At 54.1% G+C, this 17,234-nt stretch overlaps 2 protein-coding genes across 2 annotated transcripts in view; one reads left to right on the plus strand and one right to left on the minus strand.

Moving 5' to 3' along the window:
- Position 1: 1 nt before the first annotated feature.
- On the plus strand, positions 2–655 carry LOC102035029 (G-protein coupled receptor 12-like; the record flags this gene model as incomplete). The annotated part of the gene is made up of 1 exon (XM_005428733.1): positions 2–655. A coding segment is annotated over one exon (654 nt), but the record flags the coding sequence as incomplete, so codon positions are not given.
- A 12,952-nt stretch (positions 656–13,607) lies between these two features.
- The window catches only part of LOC102035199 (wiskott-Aldrich syndrome protein family member 3-like), an 8,849-nt gene continuing 5,222 nt past the window's right edge, over positions 13,608–17,234 (minus strand). The window contains exons 8-9 of the mRNA XM_005428734.2: positions 17,119–17,233; positions 13,608–16,319 (exon numbers count right to left, since the gene is read on the minus strand). Coding sequence (XP_005428791.1) covers positions 16,162–16,319; positions 17,119–17,233 — 273 coding nt within the window. The 3' untranslated portion in view covers positions 13,608–16,161. The remainder of the gene's footprint in view (positions 16,320–17,118; position 17,234) is intronic.

Here is a 17,234-nt window from a genome sequence, read left to right on the forward strand (position 1 = left end):
GGGGCTGCTGCTGGCCGCCTTCTCCGCCTCCGTCTGCAGCCTCCTGGCCATCACCGTGGACCGCTACCTGTCGCTGTACAACGCGCTCACCTACCACAGCGAGCGCACGCTGGGCTTCACCTGCGCCATGGTGCTGCTGATGTGGCTGCTGTGCCTGGGCGTGGGGCTGCTGCCCCTCCTGGGCTGGAACTGCCTGCGGGACCAGAGCTCCTGCAGCATCCTGCGGCCCGTCACCAAGGACAACGCGGCCGTGCTGGCCGTCACCTTCCTGCTGCTCTTCGCCCTCATGATGCAGCTCTACCTGCAGATCTGCAAGATCGCCTTCCGGCACGCCCAGCAGATCGCCGTGCAGCACCAGTTCATCGCCACGGCGCAGGCCACCTCCACCCGCAAAGGGCTCTCCACGCTCTCGCTCATCCTCGGCACCTTCGCGCTCTGCTGGATCCCCTTCGCCATCTACTCGCTGGTGGCCGATTCCAGCTACCCCGCGGTGTACACCTACTCGCTGGCGCTGCCCGCCACCTGCAACTCGCTCATCAACCCCATCATTTACGCCTTCCGAAACCCGGACATCCAGAAGTCGCTCTGGCTGGCCTGCTGCGGGTGCATCCCTTCCACGTTCTCCTCCAGACCAAGGACATCCAGCGACGTGTGAGGACTGAGCACGGAGCCACAGGCGCTCCCTGGCTCTCCCGCTCCTTCTCTTTTTCCCCTCTGTCGTTATTGTCTCCTACCGGGAGGAGTCCCCCTCCCCGGTCAGCACATCTCGTTCCATGGAAAGATGGCCAAAAAGAGAAAAGAAAAAAAAAAAAAAAAAAGAAAGGAAAAAAAAAAGAGAAAAAGCAAAGAAAAAGGATCCTCACACGATGGCGTTTGTCTGCTCTCGGGGTAAGGAGCCAGGGGAGCAGCGGGCCCCATCCGGGCGGTGCCGCCCCTCGGGGCACATCCATGGGCACACCCCACAGGAGCGGGGGCGGGCAGGGAGGTGTCGCGTCCCCCCCGGCGGGGCTGGTCCCCAGGCGTGGGGTGGCTGCGCCCATCGCCCCGCAATCAGGGCCTGCGATGCTATGCAATAATGGGGGAGGAGGGACAGGGGGCTGCCCGTGCCTCTGAGCTTGGAGAAGCTCTTTGAGGACCTGCGGGTGAGGGACAATCGAGGTGCGGCTTGCTGGGGCTGGGGGCACCCCGGGAATCCCTTCCCTCCTTCCCCCCCTCGCCCGAGGATGTGGCAGGGGCAGGGCTGGCGGTGTGGGGGTGGCGAGGCAGGGGGGGTGCCCTGCACCCCAAATCTGGGAGGCCCAGGAAGGGCTCTCCTGGTCCAGCTGGGCGCTGGGGTGCTGCTGTCCCCCCTTCCACACCAGCTGTTTACATGGGCTGGGGGTTTCATCCAAAGAGGGCTCCGGGCTCGCTGGGGGCCCCGAGAGAGGAGCCTCTGTCACCACACTGTCACTGCTGATGCTGCCACCTCAGCTCGCTTCCTCAGCCCCGACATTCCCGAGCTGTGTGCTGTGCTTTGTGGTGTTACTGAGGCCGTGATGATGATGATGATGATGATGAAGTGTCCTTTATCCTGGGCTTTCTTTTGGCCGGGAGGTGGAATCGTGCATTCACTGACAGAGAAAGGGAGAAGCCAGGCAAGCCCCGGGGAGGGGCAGGGCTGGGCTGGCACATCCAGGGTGGCTCGGGGCACAGGGGGTGTCCTGCCCGGGCTCCTGGCACGGGGGGCTTGGGAGACCCTCCAGCAGCTGGGGCTGGTACCCAAATATTCTGCTTTGCTGTAGAGAAATTGTTGTGATGTTGGTGAGGGACTTTGGGAAGGGTGTGCAGGGACAGGACACAGGGAATGGCTCCCACTGCCAGAAGGTAGGGCTGGATGGGATATTGGGAATTAGGAATTGTTCCCTGGCAGGGTGGGCAGGCCCTGGCACAGGGTGCCCAGAGCAGCTGGGGCTGCCCCTGGATCCCTGGCAGTGCCCAAGGCCAGGCTGGACATTGGGACACCCTGGGACAGTGGGAGGTGTCCCTGCCATGGCAGGGGTGGCACTGGATGGGCTCTGAGGTCCCTCCCAACCCGTAATATTCTGTGAGTCTGTGATAGTGGAAGAAATGTTGTTGCTTTGTGTGGCTGCAGAGGGTACAAAGTCACTTTATGGCTGGGTACAGACAGATCCAGGTGGGTTTTGTCCCTGGATCTGCGCAATGAATCTCTTGCTCCTCGGAGCTAAGTGCACAAGAGAAAGCTCTGAGGTTCCCAAGTGTGCCTGGGGCTTGGAATTACTGTCTGCCTGTGAGAGGTGGCCAGGCTTGGAGTTTTTATGTTTTGTGGGTTTGGGTTTTTTTTCCATTTCCTTTCTCTGATGAGTTCCTTGGAGAATGGGCAGTTGGCACAATGTGGAATCAATGTAAGTTTTAAAGTAAATGTATATGTGAGACTAATATTTATACAAACACTTTACTCATTCTGTTTCTTCTGATTTCTTAAGTGCAGCCAGGTCCCCGCAGTTCCTCAGTGTGAAAACTCAATAGCTTAAACCCCTTTTGAAACATTGTGAACATTTGAAATGTTTTTCTACAACCACCCTAGCTAGAAGCCAGGATTTGTTTCTCTGGGCACCTCATTTTGTATCTTTAGATGAAAGGTAGTTTAACTAATCAGCTCCAGAGAAACCTTGACACAAAAGTTGCATTTTCTTGGCTTTCCAGTAAATTCCCTGTTGCTGAAGAGCTTGATTTTAACGATGTTCTTTTTAGAGTCTAGTTGCTTATGTAAAATGTGTCAGTTTGAGGGATGTGCTGATGAATTTCTCCAAAGTCAAATGAGGATCAATGAAAAATTTCTCCCTGTGACCCTCCAGAGCAAGAGGAGAGAGATTTGGCATGAGAGGAGCTAAAGCTGGGACACAGCCCCTGCCAGGGTGAGGTGAAGGGCAGCTGGGGGTGTCCTCACTGGGACCCTGGGGGCTCTCCCAAACTCATTTCCAGCCACTTTGGCGAAGGCAAACTCTGAGTTCTGGTCCCTGAGTGCCCTGACCCAGCTCCCAGCCAGCACCAGGATGTGGGACAAGCCCATTCCATGCTCAGAATTACTGTAAAATAAAGATCTCATTTCTTTTTGTGTGATGGTCTAGCACCTCTCTCTGAGATGCCAAAGCTGCCCATGGAAGCTGTTAAAAACCCTCGATAGGTTTCAGTCAAAGCCTCAAGAAATCTCCTCTAAAAAACCCCATTTTGATAAATTGGCATTTTTTCAGCCATTCCCCTAAATAAAAAATAGTGCAATTTCCAGGTTTTTTGGGGTTTTTTTTCTGTTTTTCCTCTCCTGTTTCATCAGAGGAAATGAGGGGAAGTGAGGAAGAGGATAAAGAGGTTTAGGTTCACCTGCCATGTGTTGCCTTGTGGAAACCTCTGACCATTTCACTGCAGTGCTTTGGTTCTGTTTTCATTCTGTTTCCCACAGAGAAAACCTTTTACTGGGAAAGTTTGGACTTTCTGGCAATGCTGGACATCAGGGGGAGGATGGATTTTGGAGCCTCCTCATGCTGAACAGCAGGGAAGTTGATTTAAAACCTGAATCACTTGCTGGGGCAGCGTTGCTGTGTGCAGGGTGGGGATGTCCTGGTGCTTGGGGCTGGCTTTGGGATGTGTTCAGGATGGAATTCAGGGCTTTAGGATGGGGTTCTGCTGCCATAAAGAGGGAGCAGCTCCCATGAATGTAAAGGAATCCCATGTGGATGAGACACCAGTGGGGAGGGAATCACCAAAAGCAAAATGGGGTTTCCAGCTGTGGATTCACTGAGGATCCAAACCTTGGTGAGAAGAGCCCAGCAGCCCCTGTTCCCCTCCTGGGCACACCAGAAGGACACAGAGCGCCTGGAGCACACCCAGTGCTCCATGTTCCCTGGTGCTGGATGTCCTGGAGGCCTTCTCCACCTGGGATTCTGCATCTCTGTTAAACTGAGCACTCTCACAGCCTCTGATTGAATGATTGCGCTTTTCAGCTGAGACAGGGGCACAGTGGCAGCCCTGCAAAGCACAGGGCTTTGCAGGTGTCCCTTGCTGTCCACAGAGCCCCCCTGGCCCCTCCAGGTGGGAGCTGGAGCTGCCTGGAGAGGGCTGGGGGTGTTTGGCTGGGGGGTGTTTGCTCCCTGTCCCCACCCTGGCCAGCACCTTGCCTCTGCATCTTCAAACTCTGAGCTCTGCAAATGAATTTTGATAAAGGATGAGAGACCAGAGCCAGGCTGAGCTCTTGTCACTTCTGGACTCTCCAGGAGCTGGTTTGGATCTAGAGCAGCAGAAATGGGCAGAAAACTGATCCTGAGTGATTCCAGGTGGCATCCAACCAGCCCTGAGCCTATGGCAGGGACCAACACAGCCAGGGAAATGAATCCATGCTTATTTGCTGATTTATTTACAGGCCTCTGGGTGCCTTTGGCTTTTCCACCACGAGCTGGTGGCCAGGAGAATGTAGAGGTGCAAAGCTTTTGGTGCTGGTGCTTGGCTGGCTGAGGGGATGAGGAAAGGGTGAGGAGGGGAAGGAAGGAGCAAACATTCCTCAAATACACTGTGACAAGGCCAGGGCCACCGTGGGCTGGGATGTAACCACAGCTGCCCTGAGGTTCCTGGAGGTGTGCCAGGGCTGGGGGGATCTTGTGCATTTACAACAAGCCCTTGCCCCTGCCCCAGCATGAGAAATTAAAAACAATACAAAAAAAAGTACCAAAAACCCTATTAAAATGTACAGACTCGACCAACAAAGATGCTTAGTTTTATTTTGGGGTTTGTTTCCTTTTTTCCTTTTCCCTTTTGGTCAGTTTGGGACTCTGAGCAGTGAAAATGTCTCTCTTTAGCCAGTCTCATGCCAGTAACCAGCAGTAAATGTTCCAAAGGTCTCAGTCCTGACGTGGCAGCCCCAGTCTGTTCACATCAAAGAGTTTTAATTGAACCTGCAATGAACCCCCAAGAAACCATTACTGTTCTCATGAGGTGATGAAGTATCTCTTTCTTGTAAAAGCATCAAATCTGGGGTGGGGAGACCCTTTACAAGGCCATTGGTACTCACTTGCATTGGTGTGTCCTGACCAGCATCGAGACCCACGTCATTGCTAATGATGAATTAACAGTTCACTTCTAATTGTCAGGAATAATTGTTGGGTGCACATGGTATTTCCCTGTAACTCCTCTCAGCCTTCCCTCTGGTGAGGTGAGGCAGCTCCACTTGGTCCCTCTGTATCTCCTCTGTTGTCAGTGCAGCTGCCCACTGCAAAATCCCCCTGAGCACCTCCCAGTGTCCCTGCAGCCCTGGGACCAGAGCTCCCCGTTCCCACTGGAAAACCCTGCAGCACAGACAGAAAAGGGGCTTTTCAGCAGAAAACCCAGGTCAGAGGGGTGCTGTGAAGCCCTTTAGTCCCTGGTTTGGAGGGGTGTGAGTGAGCTGTCTCCAGCTCCAGCTGCCTTCAGGAGTTGTGGGCTCCAGGGGGATCCTGCCCTGCTCGGGGCTGCAGCAGGCAGGGCACTGACAGCACATCCTGTCCCTGGCCACTGGAACCACAAGCACAGGTTTATGGCCTTACTGCAGCTGGAAAACAGCTGGCTGGTCCCAGGAAAAGCTTTTATTCCAGCTGGGCAGGGTCTGGCTGCAGCCCTGGGCTCTGCAGCACGGGGACAAGGACGGGGCTGGAGGGACAGAGCACACGGTGATAAAGAGCATCCTCCCCGGGCAGGGAACCCTCCAGCCCCGAGGCAGGGGTGGGATTCCGGTGTTTTGGATGAGTTTCCAAGCCCAGCAGGAGCCTCCTGCAGAGGCAGAGCCTGCCCTGTGCTCCCCGCTGGGCTCTGAGCCCCGGGTCAGGCTGGGTGGGAATCAATCCATCCCCCCATTCCCTGCCTCCCTGATTTCCCAGGAACGAGGCCACCCCTCAGCAATCAGGACAGCAGCTTGTTTGCTGTCAGTGCTGTCACGAGCCTTTAAACTTGACTGGGAAAGTTGATCTCAAAGGGAAATGTACAGTTGTCACCCAGTTATGGTTCAATCAAGCCCCTTCGATGCACTTTATGAGTGAAAACAAATCAATGCTATTATTGCACTGTATCTCTATTGTGTATAATATTATACATTCATCTGTAAGAGTAATTTATTTTTATTACTGTAAATAAAACTGTTCAAGTGATTTGTCAAGAGGATATCCAAAAATCTGGGGAGGGGGCGTGGGGTACAATTAAAACCTTTGAAGATCTGGGCTGCTGTCCCAGGTACGTGCCATGCTCTGTGTGCCTGTGTTTTTATTTCAGAGTCCAGAACAGCTCTCTGCTTTCCCTCACGCAGGGTCTGGGTTTCCCCTGGGATCAGGAGGAGCTGGATGAGGACAAGAGCTGCTGGAGACACGGAGGGGTTGGGAGGGAACAGCTCCTGCTGCTCCTCCAAGCACAGACACAGCTTCCCTGCCCTCTGACTACCCAGGCAGTCAGGGATTAAATACCCTGGGGAATTAATTGATCTTTGAGGGCTTGAATCTCCAAATGAGGGGTTTTAGAGAGATCACAGCTTTCTGCTGCTCCCTCCATGCCCCAGCCTCTAACAGAGGAGGGAACATCACAGGGCTGATTAACTCCCAGCAAAGCACAAGCCAACAAAAAGCCAAACCCAGATCTACTGTAACCTCTTAAAATCTTTATTAATTTTTTAATCTTTTTTTTTTACTTTTTTTCTTTTAAATTTAATTAGCACATGCATAAAGTGTCAACAGTTTGGGGTTAAGATGACATTTCTTGAACAAATGTAGTTACAAGCGGTGCCTCGGACCCATCCAGGTTTCCTCTCTACCCTGTCCAGGAGGAAGCTCGAGGTTCATCCCTCCCTTCCCATCCTTGTGTCACCACAGGCAGAACCCACAACACTGGGGGGAAATACACTTGTTCACACGTAGCAACTGGGCAGGGGAGATAGACACGGGCAGCAACACCTACTCACCTACTGACTAAGGGCACACGGTTAGAGACCCCAGAGACAGAGAACATCTCCTCCCTCCACTCAGCTTTGAACAATGGGAGCCTCTCCTGGCCTGGAATGGGTCACCCTCCCTTGGGGAGGTGCCTGTCCTGCACCAGCTCCTTCTACCAGGTGGCAGATCTAAGGAGATAGAGTAATTCTGCTGCTGTGATTAAAAATGAGCCTTTTGCAGGAGCGTTGGGATGCTGGGGTGGCCCTGTCCCCTCTGTGCCATTCCTGAAGAGCTGGGCCAACCTCCACAGAGAGCAGCCCAAGCCCTGGCTCTGGGCTCTGTGTGTGACCAGCTGGTGCCAAAAGGAGAGAAAACTGCTTTGAAATGCCCATCTGGAGCTCTGCATGCTCTGCTCTGGGAGGATGGGTGCCCAGTGCTCCAGGAGGTCTCAGAGTTTGGGTGCTGCAGGTGGGTTTGGGGTCTGAGGTGCCTTGATCTGCAGGAGATGATCCTCCCCTGCCTTCAATTCCCTCCAAAACAACTCTCCTACAGCACCTGGCCTCCCCCAGAGGTGTCAGAGCTCCTGCTGGCCCCAGAGAGGATGGAAGCTGGGAGGAGATGGCTCCTGTCCTGCTGCAGCAGCTGCCATTGGCCCAGCAGCCCCAGGCTGGACAGCAGGAGGAGGTGGAAGAGGAGGAGGAAGGCTCTCCTGAATGCTTGCCCCATGACAGCAGCAACCCACAGCACGTGCATGTCCCACAGCAAGGTGGGGACAGGGTTTGTCCCCTCCCCACAGCTCTGGAGACTGTCCCCAAGCCTTCCTCTGGGCACTGTCCCCATGGCTCCAGGCTGCTCAGCAGGTTCCCAGGGTTGGCCAAGGCTGGAGTGAAAACTGCTCCCCAAGACACTGCTGTGGGAGGGGGGTCCCAGAGGATCCCCTGGGCAGCTCCAGGATCCCAGCCCAGCTGAGCTGTGCCCATTCCCAGCCCAGGAGGCTCCAGAGGGACCCCAGGAAAGGCACTTGTGTCATGAGGAGCTGCCCTGGCCCCGTGGTGTGCCCAGCAGCAGTTCTGGGTCCCAGCCCTGTGTGTGGCAGGGCACAGCTGAGGGCAGAGGGGAGGAAGGTGCCAGCACAGCTCAGCATCACCCCAAACTCATACCCTGCTGCAGGTCCCCCCAACAAGTCAGGCAGCCCCAAAATTCAGGAAGTCTGCAAAGGTGAGGAGCCATCAGCCCCAAAATGCCCTGAAAATGCATTTTGAAGAAAAGGGTTTTTTAAACTTGTGGGGATTTGAGCAGGTTGGGTGGGACTTGGTCTCATGGAAGGTGTCCCTGCCCGTGGCGGGGGGTGGAAACCAGACTGGAAATCCAAACAGTTCTGGGATTCTGTGATTTGCTTCCTTTACCTGATCTGCTCTGACCCAAGACAATAAACACCAGAAAGACCAGCCCCATCTGTGGAAACCTGGCCAGAGCTACAGACAGAGCTGAAACATCTCAGAGTAAAATTAAATTTGGAGGGGGAGCAGAGGGGGGGGTGTTGATGCTCATGACTGTGATTTTTGGGGCCCTGGCAGAGCTCTGCCAGGAGGAAATCATCAGCAGCTCTCCATGGGCATCACAGGGTGTCCCTGCCTCCAAGCCCTCTCCCTTTTTAACACAAGAGTTTTGGTTTTTCCATGGCAAGAAGGGATTTTCCATGGAGTCAGCAATCCCAGCTGAGGCACCAGGATTGCACAGCACCAGTGAGAGGTGAAGATCAATGGATTTGAAACACTTGAGCAGGGGAGGGGCCTGCAGGGACAAAAGCACCTCCTGTAGTGGCAGGAAAGGCTCTCCTTGCTGTCCTTGCTGCACTGGGGTGATGTGGTTATTGCTTTTCCTTAAACACCAGTTCCCTGGGATTTTTGGAAGTGGTTCTGGCAGCACCTGCTTCATTCTGTTGCTGAGTGACTGGGAAGTGTTGCTGTGTTTGACCTTCCCTCTAGGTCTGAGGGAAGGAAAGGGATCAGTTTATCCTTCTGGAAATCACATGTGAGTTGTTTGTTTGCTTTTTTGTTTTGTGGGTGGGTTGGGTTTTTTTTTTCGTTTGTTTATTTTTAGATTTTTTTTTTTACATTTTATTTTTAGATTTCTCAACGGAGCTACCCCAAATCAAAGGGTAAATATTAAACTGTCCACCTTAGTGGTTTATTCACTACAGTCTGTGGATCATGGATGGTCCAGAGGAGCTGCTGCCTTTTAACCATGGAAATCCAGCAGAAACAGCTGGGAGCTCACATCCTTCCCTCCCAGGTGTTTATTCTGCAGCACATTTTACCTTCGTTCTGTTTGAGGATCAACACCAAAACCAAAGGGGAGCAAAAGCAGCTGCCCTGGCTGCTGGGGGATGCTCTGGGGCTGCACCCCACCCAGGGATGAGGGAGAATCACAAAGGTGCCAGAAAGGCCCTGTGGGCACCTCCACCACGCCCTGGCTGCACACGAGGTCACAGCTGCTCTCTGGCTCCTCAAAGCCATGGCAGAGCCTCTGGGACCTGAGTTTCTCCATCCTCACCTCCAGAAAGGTTTCCCTGAGACCTGACTGAGCTCCTTTGTGCCACAGCTCAGTCCCACGCTGACCTGCAGAGATTTACCCCTCACTGCCCTCTGTGGCTTTGACCTGGCTGAGGTTTCCCCCGTGCAGGCTGATGTGAGCATGAGCAACCTAAAATAACCGACCTAAAATGCTGGGCTGGTTCCTTTCTGCCTTATTTTCTCTTCTCTGCACTCTCAACCTTACACAGAACCAAGAGCTGGAATTACCTGAGCTGAACCCCCCTGGGGCCAGCCCTGTTCCCTGGCAGTGCCAGTGGGCAGGGAAAGGCTCCTTTCACACCCACTGGGGCTCCCAACACCCAGCAAGAGCTTTAATCCTGTTCCTGGGAGGAGGGAGAGGCTGGGGGCACCCTGGGACAATCCCTGCTGAGATGCTCAAGGAGGATGAAGCATCAGTGGTGCTCTGGTGGCCTCAGGCTCCTGTCTGTGATTCAGACACCACTTTGGGTCCTGTCACATCAATTCTGCCCTCAGGGACATTCTCCATGCAGCTCCTGCCTGGGCTTCCCCTCAGCAGGAGCCCAGCCCTTGCTGCAGGCTCTGGTGACACTCCCAGGGTGGTGACAGTGCCCTGGGTGACACCCCCAGGGTGGTGTCCTCCCCTGGGGACATCTATAGTCCCACCCTGCCTGTGGGCACAGCTCTGAAGGCTTTGGGGCAAACACCTCCTCCCTGAAGTTCTTAGCTCTGGGGTTTGGTTTGGTTTTTTGTTTATTCCTCCACCAGGAAAATACAGGCACATTTTTCACCTGGAGAAGGTGGAGCTTGTGAGAGTGAGCCCAAAATCCCTGGGGTTTGTCCAAGACAAATCAGATTCACATAAAAACCCCTCCCTTTGGTTCTCAAAAAGATGGAACCACTCCACAGCCTGGGTGTGGGTTGTGTCTGGAGGAGGAGGTTCCCCAGAGGCTGGGCCATGGTTGGTGACAGCCAGGGGGGTTCCCAGGCACCATTCCCAGCCCACCGAGGCCATCCCAGGGAGCACAGCTGTGTGGGGACAGGGACAGGCCCCCCAGGGCACAGGGACAAACCCAGCATGGCTTGGCTCTCCTGGGCTTTGCTCAGGCACTTCTGCAGGGGGAGTGGGGCAGCAGAGCCCCGGGGCTGTGTCACCAGCAGGGAGTGGCTGGTGCTGCTCAGGGGCCACCAAGGAAGGGACAACTGCCCTCAAGGGGCTGCTGCCCAGTGGAGGGGAAATTCATGGGTGAGAGAGCATTTGAGGCTTCTAAAGTGCAGTGCAGGTTAAATGGTCTTTGCTGTAGACTGTAAACTCCTCAGGACAGACTCCTTGCCCTTATTTTTATTTTTTTTATTTTTTATTTTTTAAATCTGTAAAGTGACATTCCAGCCGAGAAAGCCTTACCCCTAAATAACTACTGCTACAGGAAAACCAGGAAGATTGGTGAAAGGAACAGCCTGTGCTTCCCATGGCCATCCCTGCTCCAGCCACAAGGAAGTGGCACAGAGCTCCTGCCAGCTGGGGACCTCTGCAATGTCCCCTCCAAAATGCCACCTCCAGTGCTGCCACCTGCCTCCCTCCAAGCAAAACTCCCATTTGTTAAAGCTCAGGTGTTAGTTCAGGCTCAGGGGAGTCTGCAAAGCTTCTGTCCAGGCTGTTGGGTGTCTGGGAAGGGAGAGAGAGGTGAAAAAGTGGCTGGGAGGAAATTTGAGGGCTCTTCTGTGGAAAGAGCTCTCTGAAGAAGCCAAGTTCAGCCCTAAGTTTGTCACTGGAGTAAAACCTCCCCAAGATGAAACAGCTGCAAAGGCAGGAGCCCTCGTGGGATGGGTGATTGCTCCTCTCTAGGTCTCTTCCCTGGGTGGGAAATTAGAAACTGGAAACTGCCCAGTACTTTCTTCCTGCAGGACACTGATCCTTTGAGAGCCACCAGCCAGCTCCAGTGGTCACTCCAAATCAGGGAGACAATTCCAGGAGTGAACACTGCAGGACTTCCAACAATTCCCAGCAATCTGAGGAGAACCAGCCTTCACACCTGGTGTGCTAACCCAGCTGTGCCACAGGCACAGTGCTCCCTGTAAAGCCCCTTTTCAAATGCACCTGGGATGTCCAAGAGGCTCCTGATGGACCTCAAGGATGACAGCCTTCCACTGACATCTCCAAGCAGAACCCAAATTTACTCATTTACTCTTCCACTGACTCCAGCCCAGCCCATTTGTACAGACACAGGATATTCCCCCCTGCTGTTGACAGCCATATTTATTATTTTATTTATTTTATTTTATTTCCCCCTGCTGTTGACAGCCATATTTATTATTTTTAATCTATGCCCATAAATTGGCAAGTAGGGGGAAGCAGATAAAATGGAAAGAAGAGCTCTCAGGAGATCAGTTGGACTCATTAAATGTTTGGCACTCTGTGATTCTCCTTTGGCAATGAAATGCCACTGCAATATTTTAGCAGGGAACACGATACCTTAATGTACAGGAGAACCTCCTCAGCCCAATTCTGGCACTCTTGAGACAGGAGAAATTCAATCATCTGTGACCTGGATTGTATTTTTTAATGTCTGCCAAACTAGATAAAATACTTAAATATTCACTTTTATATCAGCCCACATGAGGATTTGAGCATTTCAGGTTGTGTAACTCAGCATGGCCTACTTGGGGGAGCATGCACAGAAATAGGCACATATGTACAAACCACTGAGTGTGCAGCATGTGGGACAGACAGACAGTGTTAATTAGCATGGCACAGCCCCAGCAGCACAGCCCAGAGCAGCCAAGGAATTGGTGTCACTTCTGTTGGACTGCAGAGGTCACCTGAGCAAAAACCAGGTGATTCTGCCCCAAATGAAGGTGGTGGAGCTGAGTCCCTCAGGGGAAGGCACTGGGGATGGGCTGGCTCTGCTGGCACTGTGGCATTCATGCTCCAGCCTGGAGGTCCTTTCCCAGCTGAATGATTCCTGGTGCTGCTGGGAGGGCTGGGAAGAGCTGGGTGAGCCATGGCCAGGCCAGAAATGGGTGTCCAAACCCCCCTGAGGTCACTTCACCACCAGCTCCCCCTCTCTGGGGTGAGGATGGGGGATCCCACCCCTGCTACCAGGACAGCTGGAGGGTGTCCATGGCAGTTCTGCTCCCTGAAGAGGAGGGTGGGGATGTTCCCAACCAGCTGGGAGGCCATGGAGCTGCTGGCTGGCTTTGCAGCTGGGAATGTGAGCAGGGTTTGTGCTCTCAGGGAATTTCCTTCAGCAGAGCAGGACGTGCTGGGGCTGCTGGGATGGGGGTTTTACACCAGTGGGGATGTGGTATAAGAACACAAAGATGTGAGGAAATGGGGGTGAGCCTTTCCTGCCCCCCTGGGGCTGCTGGGATGGCGGTTTTACACCAGTGGGGACGTGGTGTAAGAACATAAGGATGTGAGGAAATGGGGGTGAGCCTTTCCTGCCCCCCTGGGGCTGCTGGGATGGCGGTTTTACACCAGTGGGGACGGGGTGTAAGAACACAAAGATGTGAGGAAATGGGGGTGAGCCTTTCCTGCCCCCCTGGGGCTGCCAGCTGTGCATCTGCTCTGCAGGTGTGGCCTGAGTGACCTAAATGCCCTTTAGGGTCCCTCCCAGCCTTCCTGTGATTGTCAAGCCCTTTGCCATGCCACGGCACCAATCCTGGCAGCTGCCAGCCCCAGCACAGGGTGACAGGGCTGTGGGAGGCCCCAGGGACAGCCCTGAGTGCCACACACCCACAGAGTCCTGCCCCAGCTGCCACAGCCCATGTGACACACACAGAGCACCTGGAGCATGGAAAGGAGGGGCTGGATCTCTCAGGGGCCTTGGGCTGCTCTCCAGCCCCCACCAGTGCCACTGCCAGCTCTTCTGAAAAATCCCTTCACCAGGATTTCTTCTCCTGGGAAGCTGAGAAGCCTCAGAGAAAAATGAAAACAATAATCATCTGATTGCTTCTCCTGTGTTTTGCTGCTTCGGAATGTGGTTGGAGATTGTTTATCCAACATGTGAATTGTTTTTACTTCACGACCAATCACAGTCCAGCTGTGCTGGGCCTCTGGAAGAGGTCATGAGTTTTTCAGTAGTATCTTGTTAAACCTTCTGTCTGTGTCCTTTCTCTATTCTTTAGTATAGCTTAGTATAGCATTCTTTAATATAAGTACATAAAATAATAAATTCGCCTTGTAAGAACATGGAGCCAGATTCTCAATTCCTCCTTCATCCTGGGGACCCTGAAAGTACCAGAGACCAGGACTGGCTCAGCTTTGCAGTCTGGGACAGTCACAGAGCCCAGGGATGAGTGCCCTGTGTCCCTGAGCCCCCTCCCAGGCCCACTGGGGCTCCTCAGCTCTGCTGGGTCCCCACAGTGGCTCTGCAGCCCCTCCACCTCTGGAACAGGTAAACTGCTCCACCAGCCCCTGCTGTTTTCTCTTTCTCTCACAAGGTCTTCCTAAATTACCTAAATAAACCAAATTTCTCTTTGCTTTCACACAGTTTTGTGATTGTATCTACGTTAATAACTCTCCACCAGAAACTCCACTTTAAATGTTGCCCTGAATTTTTACACTGCCTCCTTCTGAGCCTGCTCCAGCCAAACCCCAGCTGCCTTCCCAAGGAAAACAGCTCCTGGGCATTGCAGGAGCTCTGCAAAAAGCTCTTGCAGCCATTTCCCTGCACCTCAGAGGGTCAACACCAGAACCAAGAGCTCTCAGTGTGCACCAGGAATTTCCTGGCCACCTGCAGGGCACGGTGTCTCCCTGGCCCTCTGGTCACTCCTGCTCCTTGGGTTCTGCAGATGAGTTATTCCCTGTGTCCTGCTGCTTCTTGCCTTGCCCTCTCCCACATCCCAAATCCCTTCTGCAATCCTGCTCAAGCCCACTCAGCAGCTCCCAGACTGGGTGTGGAGGTGTGGCAGGTGTCACATGCAAGGGACAAGAGACCATTTTGTGCCACTCAGGAGAAGGGAGAGCTCCTGGGGGCATTTCACCACACCTGGCCATGCGGGGTTTGTCACTGGGGGCAAATGAGCAGATGTTTGGGACATTGCCCAACACCATCATTTCCCAGGAAATCAGCAACCTGCTCTAGTGGAAGGTGCCCTTGGCAGGGAGGTGGAATGAGATGTCTTTAAGGTCCCTTTTATCCCAAACCATTCTAGGATTTTGTGAATTTAACCATCAGCATTTGGGACTCAGCCATATCCTCCCACCTCTTTTGCAGGTCTGGCTGCTCCTACATAGCAAAAATACTGCTGAAGCAGCCATCACCTGCAGGGCTGCTGGGAGAGGCAGGAACTGGCACAAAGCTCAGCTTTCCCTGTTGAGGGATTTGTGGTATAGGAGATCACAAGAGAGGGTCTGGGGACATCACACTGGCCAATCCACAGCTGGTCCTGGCCCGTTTGCCACAGGTGGGGAACCTCTCCCAGCTCTCTGCAGGTCTTCACACCTGCCTGTGGTATTTCCAGTATTTCCCACCCCTTTGCTCTGCCTTCCTCTGTGCCTCCTCCCTTTGTAGCTCTGTGAAAATTTTCCATGGGTCAGGCTCTGTTTTGATGGGAAAACAGGTGTTTTCAGTGCTGAAACAGGGGCTGGTCACCCAGCTCCTCCATCAGTGTCCAAACGTGGGACAGGGGAAGGAGCAGGATCAGGTAGGGGGAATCAGTGCCTGGCTCTGAGCTGATCCCAATTGTACAGGCACAGTGTGTAGGGCTGCAAAGTGCAAGCTGAGAGTTTACCTGAAAGCAGCAGATTGTGTGATTCACTTTTTCCCAAATCACACTGAAATGGTGTCATGCTAAGGCCAAGGGGAACTCGGCTTGGGGGAGCTCCCTGGACACCTCTACTCCTGCTGGAAAAGACAGGACAAGCCCAGACAAGGCTGAATCTCCCTGCCCGCCACTCCAGCCTTGCCTTCCCCCTTTGCTCCTAAACCAGCTGTGAGGGTGGATACAGGCTGAGGTCACCAACACCTTGGGCTGCTCATGCCACCTGGTCTAGTGGAGGGTGTCCCAGTTCTGGTTGGACTAGATGGGCTCTAAAGGTGCCTTCCAACCCAAAGCATTCCATGATTTTCCAGGGAGCAACAACACAAGGGTGTAACTGCTACTAAACGTGGTGCATTGCTCTGTAGGGAAGGAGGCTCCTGCCCACACCCAGCCTTTGGAGCTGCCTGACCCCAAAACCACCAGCAGCAGTGTCCCCAAGCCCACAAGGCCACCCCTGAGCTCCCGTGGTGGCATCAGCTGTGCAAACAAGGCTTCTTCTCCAGGAGCTTCTCGTTATCACAATTAACATTTAGCTGGAAAAGCACTGCTGCCTCTGGGGCTCCCTCCTCTCACAAAGCACACCCAGGGCCAGTCTCCGCTCTTGCTCCAGGTGTAAATTTGGAGTAATCCTATTAACCTGCCTTCAGAGAATTTTGGAAGTCATTAACTGTGAAGGTGCTGCTAATTTCTACTCTCACTGCCTCCGAGGTGTATCCTACCAGTGCTGCTGCTGCTGCTGCCCGAAGGGTTTTGGACATAGTGTAAAAGCAAAGCTCCTGACCGGGGCAGCGACGCTGGGGAAGGTGCCCATACACACCTGGAGGGGAGCAGGAGCCCCCTGGGGAAGGTGCCCATACACACCTGGAGGGGAGCAGGAGCCCGAGCCCGCCCAGCCGGGGCCCTCAGTCCGACCACTCGTTATCGTCCAGCTCCGAGTCATCGTCGGACTCGCTGTACTCCACGGCGATGCGGCGCGACAGGATGGTGGCCACGTCATTGCCCACGGGCTCTTTCTTGGCCTCTTGTTCCCACTGCTCCTGCACCTTCCGGAGTTGGATTCCTACAGGGAAGAGGGGAAGGCTTCAGGGGGGAGTGCACCCAGTGTGCAGCATCCCCCCCAGCTGTAAAGTGTTGGCTGAGACAGGAGGGCTGCTGCCCTGGTTGTTATAAGGTTATATAGGATGATAGGATAGGATGGGTAGGACAAGAGGGAATGGTTGTAAACTGGGAGAGAGTAGGCCCAGATTGGATGTCAGGAAGAAATTCTTTCCTGTGAGGGCGGTGAGGCCCTGGCACAGGTTGCCAGAGCAGCTGGGGCTGCTTTGGGTCTCTGAAATGTCCAAGGCCAGGCTGGACACTGGGTTTGGAGCAGCATGCGACAGTGGGAGGTGTCCCTGCCCATGGCAGGGGATGGAATGGGGCGATCTGCAAGGCCCCTTCCAACCCAAACCATTCTGGGATTCTTATCTGTGATTATTGACTATTCTATGATATTAAGCTCTATCATAGAATAAAGCTCCTCCCCTGCTTCCACTCAGCCTGAAGATATTGAACCTTCTGAAAGGTTAAATTTACCATTTGACCTGAAGATTTGCAGGAAAGGGAAACGCGAGAGACCTTGCAGTACATCATCCACTACAGCCTGGGAGGGAGCCACATTCCTGGGAGCTGCCAGCAACCTGTGGGGCTTCATTCCCCCTCCAGCCACGGAGATCGCATCTACACTGCCTTTATTCCTCCGGCAAGGCCCCGCCATCCTCACCCACCACCTGCCCACCAAGCGCTCGTCTTGCCCCTGGTGTCACCAGCGCCACCCAGCTGTGCTTTGTCACACCGGGGCGCTTTGTCCCCGCACTCACCCCTGCGGATGGCAGCCAGCAGGTCGCTCCGGGCGTCGCTCATGGGCATCAGCGGCACCTGCGGCTTGCGGGGCTCGGCGGGCGCGGGCGGCGATGCGGAGTGCGCGGGCGAGGCC

The sequence above is a fragment of the Geospiza fortis genome, unplaced genomic scaffold (assembly GCF_000277835.1).
Source record: "Geospiza fortis unplaced genomic scaffold, GeoFor_1.0 scaffold117, whole genome shotgun sequence".
NCBI lineage: Eukaryota > Metazoa > Chordata > Aves > Passeriformes > Thraupidae > Geospiza > Geospiza fortis.